The sequence below is a fragment of the Arachis ipaensis genome, chromosome B4, assembly GCF_059453495.1.
Source record: "Arachis ipaensis isolate K30076 ecotype BB chromosome B4, ASM5945349v1, whole genome shotgun sequence".
Classification (NCBI taxonomy): domain Eukaryota; kingdom Viridiplantae; phylum Streptophyta; class Magnoliopsida; order Fabales; family Fabaceae; genus Arachis; species Arachis ipaensis.
In genome coordinates this window covers 98,631,601-98,641,359 of record NC_142439.1, presented here as the reverse complement: position 1 = coordinate 98,641,359, position 9,759 = coordinate 98,631,601, and the positions used below count along the sequence as shown (strand labels likewise).

At 38.0% G+C, this 9,759-nt stretch overlaps 1 protein-coding gene and 1 non-coding gene across 2 annotated transcripts; both read right to left on the bottom strand.

Moving 5' to 3' along the window:
- Positions 1-700: 700 nt before the first annotated feature.
- Positions 701-1,336, bottom strand: LOC148568520 (uncharacterized). Its single transcript, XM_088484716.1, has one exon. The coding sequence runs from the start codon at positions 1,334-1,336 to the stop codon at positions 701-703; it is 636 nt and encodes a 211-aa protein (XP_088340842.1).
- A 7,919-nt stretch (positions 1,337-9,255) lies between these two features.
- Positions 9,256-9,363, bottom strand: LOC148568519 (small nucleolar RNA R71). Its single transcript, XR_015882148.1, has one exon. It is a non-coding gene; the product is annotated as a small nucleolar RNA R71 (small nucleolar RNA).
- Between the last annotated feature and the right edge of the window lie 396 nt (positions 9,364-9,759).

Genomic DNA, 9,759 nt, shown 5'->3' with positions numbered 1-9,759 from the left:
GAAAGGTTCAGGCATGGCCGAATGGCCAGCCCCCAAAACGTGATCACAGGATCAAAAATACAATCCAGGATGTCTAATACAATAGTAAAAAGTCCTATTTATACTAAACTAGCTACTAGGGTTTACAGAAGTAAGTAATTGATGCATAAATCCACTTCCGGGGCCCACTTGGTGTGTGCTTGGGCTGAGCTTTAGCTTTCCACGTGCAGAGGCTACTTTTGGAGTTGAATGCCAAGTTGTAACGTATTTTTGGCGTTCAACTCTGGTTCGTAACGTGTTTCTGGCGTTTAACTCCAGACTGCAGCGTAGAACTGGCGTTCAACGCCCTTTTGCGTCATCTAAACTCGGCCAAAGTATGAACTATTATATATTTCTGGAAAGCCCTGGATGTCTACTTTTCAAAACAATTAGAAGCGCGCCATTTTGAGTTCTGTAGCTCCAGAAAATTCACTTTGAGTGCAGGGAGGTCAGAATCCAACAGCATCAGCAGTCCTTCTTCAATCTCTGAATCTGATTTTTGCTCAAGTCCCTCAATTTCAGCCAGAAAATACCTGAAATCACAGAAAAACACACAAACTCATAGTAAAGTCCAGAAATGTGAATTTAACATAAAAACTAATGAAAACATCCCTAAAAGTAACTAGATTCTACTAAAAACATACTAAAAATAATGCCAAAAAGCGTATAAATTATCCGCTCATCACCTTCCTGGTTTAACTCTGAAAATTGGAGGGATGATGGTATCACATTGTATCTTTGGCCACATGTTTTCTCCATTGATTAGTGATATTGACTGCCCATATGTAGCAAGGTATGCTGCCTTGCTGTAATAGTTACTACAATAATCTTCCGGGTTGTCACCCTTCTCAAAGATAGCACAGCAAGCATGTGGACAGGGCATACCACATAAGCCCCATAACCTACAACTACACCTTCCAGCCATCAAATCGATCACAAACCTTTTCATGATCATCCTATTCTTATGGTGGACTTCAAACTTGAGGTCTCCTGCCCATTTAGCTTGCCACTCCATGGCTCTAACCGCAATGATATCTAGCCGTTTCTTGGGTTTTGACAAAACAGAGCCCTTATACTTCTCTGCCTTCTTCTTTTTCTCTACAAACATTGTCATCAAGTAGCACCTAATCCATTCAAATATAGTCAGAATTGGCTTGTTTCTTGCCTCTAGGATTCTTCCATTGAATGCCTCTGAGATGTTATTCATCAGCATGTCACTCTTGGCCAGAAATGTGAAGTGACTCTTTGTCCACAATTTTGGATCCAAAGTAAACAACTTGTCATAACAGTCTCTGTTGATCTCCTTTAGGTGATTCATCCTTCTTTCCCATTCTTCCACATAGGTAGCTTTGGCAATAGATAGAATGAGATCCCTTAGTACAGTACCACCCCCATATACTTTTTTACAGTTGGGATATAAATACCTCAAACAAAGCCTATGCTCTAGTGTTGGTGATGCCTCTTGAAACACTTACATCAGCCCCTGATTTATAGTTTCAGTGCAGAAGACAATATACCCATGTAACATATTAATGTAGCATCTAAACATAGCAGATTAATGTTCACAAACATAGCAAATTTTGAAGCAGATTAATATTTACAAACAATTCAATTGCATATACGATCATATATATATCAGATTAATATTCACAAGCCTCCAATGCATATATGATCATATACATATCAGATTTATATTCACAAACAAAGCAATTGCATATATGATCATATATACATCAGATTAATATTCACAAGCCTCCAGTTGCATATATGATCATATACATAGTAGATTTATATTCAAATCAAATTAATTGGAAAAAAATTAAGTGCAAACAACTTAATTAATCCATTTGTGATACCTTTTGTTGGTCACTCATGAAAACCCATTTTCTTGATTCTCCAATGTCATTTAACAGCATCTCCAGGAACCACCCCCAGTTGTCCTTAGTCTCTGCCTCTACTGCAGCTACGACAATCAGAAAGTAATTGTTATTCGGATCTCTGCCAATAGCAACTAGCAGCTGCTGTCCATGGTTGCCCTTCAAGTGACAACCATCCACGCCAATAATAGGTCTGTGGTATGCGAAATTGTTACTCTAAGGTTGTAAAATTTGTTGTTCGTTCTCTCCCTGGCAATGACGCCAATAACTGGTGCACAATACCATGGTCCACACATAACTTCACAACTTCGCACAACTAACCAGCAAGTGCACTGGGTCGTCCAAGTAATAAAACCTTACATGAGTAAGGGTCGATCCCACGGAGATTGTTGGTATGAAGCAAGCAATGGTCATCTTGTAAATCTCAGTCAGGAGGATAATAATTGATTATAGAGTTTTCGAAAATAAATAATAAATAAATAGAAAATAAAGATAAAAATACTTATGTAATTCATTGGTGGGAATTTCAGATAAGCGTATGGAGATGCTTTCGTTCTTCTGAACTTCTGCTTTCCTGCTGTCTTCATCCAATCAGTCCTACTCCTTTCCATGGCAAGCTTTATGTAAGGGCATCACCGTTGTCAATGGCTACATCCCATCCTCTTGTGAAAAAGGTCCAAATGCTCTGTCACGGCACGGCTAATCATCTAAAGTTCTCGATCATACTGGAATAGGATTCACCCTCCTTTTGCGTCTGTCACTATGCCCAGCACTCGCGAGTTTGAAGTTCGTCACAGCCATCCCTTCCCAAATCCTACTCGGAATACCACAGACAAGGTTTAGACTTTCTGGATCTCAGGAATGGCCATCCATGGGTTCTAACTTATACCACGAAGATACTAATAACTCGGACTCGGTCCCCTGTATTAGATATCTAAGAGATATTCCTTCTAGCTTGTTTGCATGTAGAACGGAAGTGTTTGTCAGGCACGCGTTCATGAGTGAGAATGATGATGAGCGTCACATAATCATCACATTCATCATGTTCTTGGGAACGAATGGATATCTTAGAAGTGGAATAAGTTGAATTGAATAGAAAAACAGTAGTACTTTGCATTAAATCATGAGGAACAACAGAGCTCTACACCTTAATCTATGGAGTGCAGAAACTCTACCGTTGAAAATACATAAGTGAAAGGTCCAGGCATGGCTGAGAGGCCAGCCTCCAAAACGTGATCACAGGATCAAAAATACAATCCAGGATCCAAGATGTAAATACAATAGTAAAAAGTCCTATTTATACTAAACTAGTTACTAGGGTTTACAGAAGTAAGTAATTGATGCATAAATCCACTTCCGGGGCCCACTTGGTGTGTGCTTGGGCTGAGCTTGAAGTTTACACGTGTAGAGGTCATTCTTGGAGTTGAACGCCAGTTTGTAACGTGTTTCTGGCGTTCAACTCTGGTTCGTGACGTGTTTCTGGCGTTTAACTCCAGACTGCAGCGTAGAACTGGCATTCAACGTCCTTTTGCGTTGTCTAAACTCGACCAAAGTATAGACTATTATATATTGCTAGAAAGCCCTGGATGTCTACTTTTCAACGCAATTGGAAGCGCGCCATTTTGAGTTCTGTAGCTCCAGAAAATCCACTTTGAGTGCAGGGAGGTCAGAATCCAACAGCATCAGCAGTCCTTCTTCAACCTCTGAATCTGATTTTTGCTCAAGTCCCTCAATTTCAGCCAGAAAATACCTGAAATCACACAAAAACACACAAACTCATAGTAAAGTCCAAAAATGTGAATTTAACATAAAAACTAATAAAAACATCCATAAAAGTAACAAGATCCTACTAAAAACAATGCCAAAAAGCGTATAAATTATCCGCTCATCACAACACCAAACTTAAATTGTTGCTTGTTCCCAAGCAAATAAAAATCAAATAGGATAAAAAGAAGAGAATATACTATAAATTCCAAACTATCAATGAAACATAGCTCCAATCAGATGAGCGGGACTTGTAGCTTTTTGCCTCTTGAATAGTTTTGGCATCTCACTTTATCCATTGAAGTTCAGAATGATTGGCATCTATAGGAACTTAGAGTTCAGATAGTGTTATTGATTCTCCTAGTTCAGTATGTTGATTCTTGAACACAGCTACTTTATGAGTCTTGGCCGTGGCCCTAAGCACTTTGTTTCCCAGTATTACCACCGGATACATAAATGCCACAGACACATAATTGGGTGAACCTTTTCAGATTGTGACTCAGTTTTGCTAAAGTCCCCAATTAGAGGTGTCCAGGGTTCTTAAGCACACTCTGTCTTTGCTTTGGACCTTAACTTTAACCGCTCAGTCTCAAGTTTTCACTTGACACCTTCACGCCACAAGCACATGGTTAGGGACAGCTTGGTTTAGCCGCTTAGGCCAGGATTTTATTCCTTTAGGCCCTCCTATCCACTGATGCTCAAAGCCTTGGGATCCTTTTTATTACCCTTGCCTTTTGGTTTTAAGGGTTATTGGCTTTTTGCTCTTGCCTTTTGGTTTTAAGAGCTTTTGGCTTTTTCTGCTTGCTTTCACTTTTTTTTTCTTTTTTTTTCCTGCAAGCTTTTGTATTCACTGCTTTTTCCTGCTTCAAGAATCATTTTTATGATTTTTCAGATTATCAAATAACATGTCTCATTGTCATCATTCTTTCAAGAGCCAACATATTTAACATTCTAAAACAACAACTTCAAAAGACATATGCACTGTTCAAGCATTCATTCAGAAAACAAAAAGTATTGTCACCACATCAATATACTTAAACTAAGTTCAAGGATAAATTCGAAACTTATGTACTTCTTGTTCTTTTGAATTAAAACAGTTTTCATTTAAGAGAGGTGATGGATTCATAGGACATTCATAACTTTAAGACATGGTTACTAAATACTAATGATCATGTAATGAAGACACAAACATAGATAAGCACTTAACATAAAGAAAACGAAAAACAGAAAATTTAAGAACAAGGAATGAGTCCACCTTAGTGATGGTGGCGTTTCCTTCTTGAGGAACCAATGATGTCCTTGAGCTCTTCTATGTCTCTTCCTTGTCTTTGTTGCTCCTCCCTCATTGCTTTTTGATCTTCTCTAATTTCATGGAGGATGATGGAGTGCTCTTGATGTTCCACCCTTAGTTGCTCCCAATAATTGTGTGGGGGAAAATGTATCCCCTGAGGTATCTCAGGGATCTCTTGATTTGCAGTCAAATGTTATACCACTGAGTTATAGACCCTTGATGGAAGCTTTTGTCTTCCCTTAAAAAAAAGCTATGCTTTTACCACACCAAACTTAGAATGTTGCTCGCCCTCGAGCAAAAGAAGAAAGAATAGATGAAGAAGAAGATGTGGAAAAAACTAGGATTATGAGGAGGGAAGGTGGGGATTGATGAGCGGATAATTTATACGCTTTTTGGCATTGTTTTTAGTATGTTTTTAGCATGTTTTAGTTAGTTTTTATTATATTTTTATTAGTTTTTATTTAAAATTCACTTTTCTAGACTTTACTATGATTTTGTGTATTTTTTTGTGATTTCAGGTATTTTCTGGATGAAATTGAGGGACCTGAGCAAAAATCTGATTCAGAGACTGAAAAGGACTGCAGATGCTGTTGGATTCTGACCTCCCTGCACTCGAAGTGGATTTTCTGAAGCTACAGAAGCCCAATTGGTGCGCTCTCAATTGCGTTGGAAAGTAGACATCCAGGGCTTTCCAGAAATATATAATAGTCCATACTTTGCCTAAGATTTGATGGCCCAAACCGGCATTCAAAGTCAGCATCAGAATTCCCAGCGTTAAACGCCGGAACTGGCACCAAAGTGGGAGTTAAACGCCCAAACTGGCACAAAAGCTGGCGTTTAACTCCGGAAAAGTCTCTACACGAAAATGCTTCAATGCTCAGCCCAAGCACACACCAAGTGGACCCAGAAGTGGATATTTACGTCATTTACTCATTTTTGTAAACCCTAAGCTACTAGTTCTCTATAAATAGGACCTTTTGCTATTGTATTTGGAGTCTAATCTTTGAGTAGTTCTATGCTACCTTAGATCACGTTTTGGGGCTGGCCTCATGGCCATGCCTAGACCATGTTCTTATGTATTTTCAACGGTGGAGTTTCTACACACCATAGATTAAGGTGTGGAGCTCTGTTGTACCTCGAGTATCAATGCAATTACTATTGTTCTTCTATTCAATTCAGCTTGTTCTTGTTCTAAGATATCACTTGTTCTTCAACTTGATGAATGTGATGATCTGTGACACTCATCATCATTCTCACCTATGAACGTATGCCTGACAACCACCTCCGTTCTACCTTCGATTGAGTGTTTATCTCTTGGATTCCTTAATCAGAATCTTCGTGGTATAAGCTAGAATTGATGGCGGCATTCTTGAGAATCTGGAAGGTCTAAACCTTGTCTGTGATATTCTGAGTAGGATTCAAGGATTGAATGACTGTGACGAGCTTCAAACTTGTGATTGTGGGGCGTTAGTGACAGACGCAAAAGAATCACTGGATTCTATTCCGACATGATCAAGAACCGACAGATGAATAGCCGTGTTGTGACAGAGTGCGTTGAACATTTTCACTGAGAGGACGGGATTGTAGCCACTGACAACGGTGATGCCCAACATACAGCTTGCCATGGAAAGGAGTATGAAGGATTGGATGAAGACAGTAGGAAAGCAGAGAGACGGGAGGGACAAAGCATCTTCATACGCTTATCTGAAATTCTCACCAATGAATTACATAAGTATCTCTATCTTTATTTTATGTTTTATTTATCTTTTAATCATTCATCATCCATAATCATTTGAATCCGCCTGACTGAGATTTACAAGATGACCATAGCTTGCTTCATACCAACAATCTCCGTGGGATCGACCCTTACTCACGTAAGGTTTATTACTTGGACGACCCAGTGCACTTGCTGGTTAGTTGTGCGAAGTTGTGATAAAGAGTTGAGATTACAATTGTGCGTACCATGTTGATGGCGCCATTGATGATCACAATTTTGTGCACCAAGTTTTTGGCGCCGTTGCCGGGGATTGTTCGAGTTTGGACAACTGACGGTTCATCTTGTTACTTAGATTAGGTACTTTTCCTTTTTATTTTTCGAAAAAAAATTTCAAAAATACAAAAAGATTTTCTATTTTGTTCCTCAGAGTTTTTAAGAATGAATTCTAGAGTTTCATGATGATTTGTTGAAGTCTGGCTGGCTGAGAAGCCATGTCTAATCTTTTGGACCGAGGTTTCAACTTATCATCACAAGAGCTTGTTGATTTCTATCAATTTTGCTGTTGAAAGCAATGATCTGCTAAAGTTTGGCTGGCCATTGGCCATGTCTAGTGTTTTGGACCGGAGCTTTCATTGAAAGCTTGGCTGGCTAGTAAGCCATGTCTAATTCCTGGACCGGAGTCTTAGACTAGCATTGCAATCATTCCTGGAATTCTTATTAAAAGTTTTGATTCTCTTTATTTTCTTCTCTATATAATTCTCGAAAATCACAAAAAATTTATAAAACCAAAAAAAAACCAAAAATATTTTATGTTTCTTGTTTGAGTCTAGTATTAATTTTTAAATTTGGTGTCAATTGCATGTTTCTATTTTTCTTGCATTTTTCGAAAATTACATGCTTGTGTCTTCATTTATCTTCAAGTTGTTCTTGATGATTTCCTTGCTCTGATCTTTAAATTCTCTTGTTTAGTGTATTTTGTTGTTTCTCATATGCATTCTCAATTTGTTAGTGTCTCCTATATGAAAATTTTTAAGTTTGGTGTCCTGCATGCATTGTTTATTTGATCTTAGTTGCATTTTTATTGTTTCTCATCATCAAAAAATTCAAAAATATTTTTCAAAACTATGTCTTTTCAAGTCAATAATACAGAGAATTGAAGATTCAGAACATTCAGTAGAGGAATCAAACAGAAAAAGCTGGGCGTTCAAAACGCCCAGTGAAGAAGGAAAACTGGCGTTTAAACGCCAGCCAGGGTACCTAGCTGGGTGTTTAACGCCCAAAAAGGTAGAGATTTGGGCGTTAAACGCCAGAATGGGCACCATTCTGGGCGTTTAACACCAGGATGACACTAGAGGAAAGATTTTGTTTTTAATTCACATTTTTTTTCAAGTTTTCATTTTTTTTCAAAATCAAATCTTTTTCAAATCATATCTTTTCAATCATATCTCTTTCAAAATTAATTTCTTTCCATTTTATATTTATTTTTACCATTTTCAAAAATCCTTCCTTCAATTCAAGATTTACTTCAAAAATTTTCAAGTTGTTACTTGCCTATTAAGAAAGGATCAAATTTTAAATTTTAGAATCATATCTTTTAATTTCTTGATAGTCAAGTAATCAACTTTAATTTTAAAAAATTTCTTTTTCTAAATTGATTTTCAATCATATCTTTTCAAACATATCTTTTCAATCACATCTTTTTCAAAATTAATTTTTTCAATCATATTTTTTTCTAATTTCAAAATCTTTTTCAAAAATCACTTTATTTCTTTCCCAATCTTAGTTTTCGAAAATCTGAATCAAATTTTCAAATTTCTTTTTAAAATCTTTTAATTAATTTTCGAAAATTCTTCCCCTCTTTTCACATCCTTCTATTTAAAGGACTAAGACTCCTCATCAAGGTGCAATTCGAACTCTATCCCTCTTGATAAGTTCGAATTCCCTCTTCTCCACCTCCTCCTTCTATTCTTCTTTTCCTCTGACACCTCAAGGAATCTCTATACTGTGACATAGAGGATTCCCTACTTTCTTGTTCTCTTCTCTTTCATATGAGCAGGAACAAAGATAAAGGCATACTTGTTCAAGCTGATCCTGAACCTGAAAGGACCTTGAAGAGAAAGCTAAGAGAAGCTGAAGAAGAATTCTCTTTAGAGGGCCTAACAGAGCTCTTCAAGGAAGAAGAAACCATGGCAGCCGAAAACAACAATGCCAACAATGCAAGAAAGGTGCTTGGTGACTTTACTGCACCTACTCCTGATTTCTACGGGAGAAGCATCTCAATCCCTGCCATTGGAGCAAACAACTTTGAGCTTAAGCCTCAATTAGTTTCTCTAATGCAACAGAATTGCAAGTTTCATGGACTTCCATTGGAAGATCCTCATCAGTTCTTAGTTGAATTCTTGCAAATCTGTGACACTGTCAAGACTAATGGGGTTGACCCTGAGGTCTATAGACTTATGCTATTCCCTTTTGCTGTAAGAGACAGAGCTAGGATATGGTTGGATTCACAACCTAAGGAAAGCCTGAACTCTTGGGAAAAGCTAGTCAATGCCTTCTTGGCAAAGTTCTTTCCACCTTAAAAATTGAGTAAGCTTAGAGTGGAAGTCCAAACCTTCAGACAGAAGGAAGGTGAATCCCTCTATGAAGCTTGGGAAAGATACAAACAATTGATCAGATAGTGTCCTTCTGACATGCTTTCTGAATGGAGCATCATAGGTATCTTCTATGATGGTCTGTCTGAACTGTCCAAGATGTCATTGGACAGCTCTGCTGGAGGATCTCTTCATCTGAAGAAGACGCCTGCAGAAGCTCAGGAACTCATTGAAATGGTTGCAAATAACCAATTCATGTACACTTCTGAGAGGAATCCTGTGAATAATGGGACAAGTCAGAAGAAAGGAGTTCTTTAGATTGATACTCTGAATGCCATATTGGCTCAGAACAAAATATTGATTCAGCAAGTCAATATGATTTCTCAAAGTCTGTCTGGAATGCAAGCTGCACCAGGCAGTACTAAGGACGCTTCATCTGAAGAAGAAGCCTATGATCCTGAGAACCCATCAATGGAAGAGGTGAATTACATGGGTGAACCC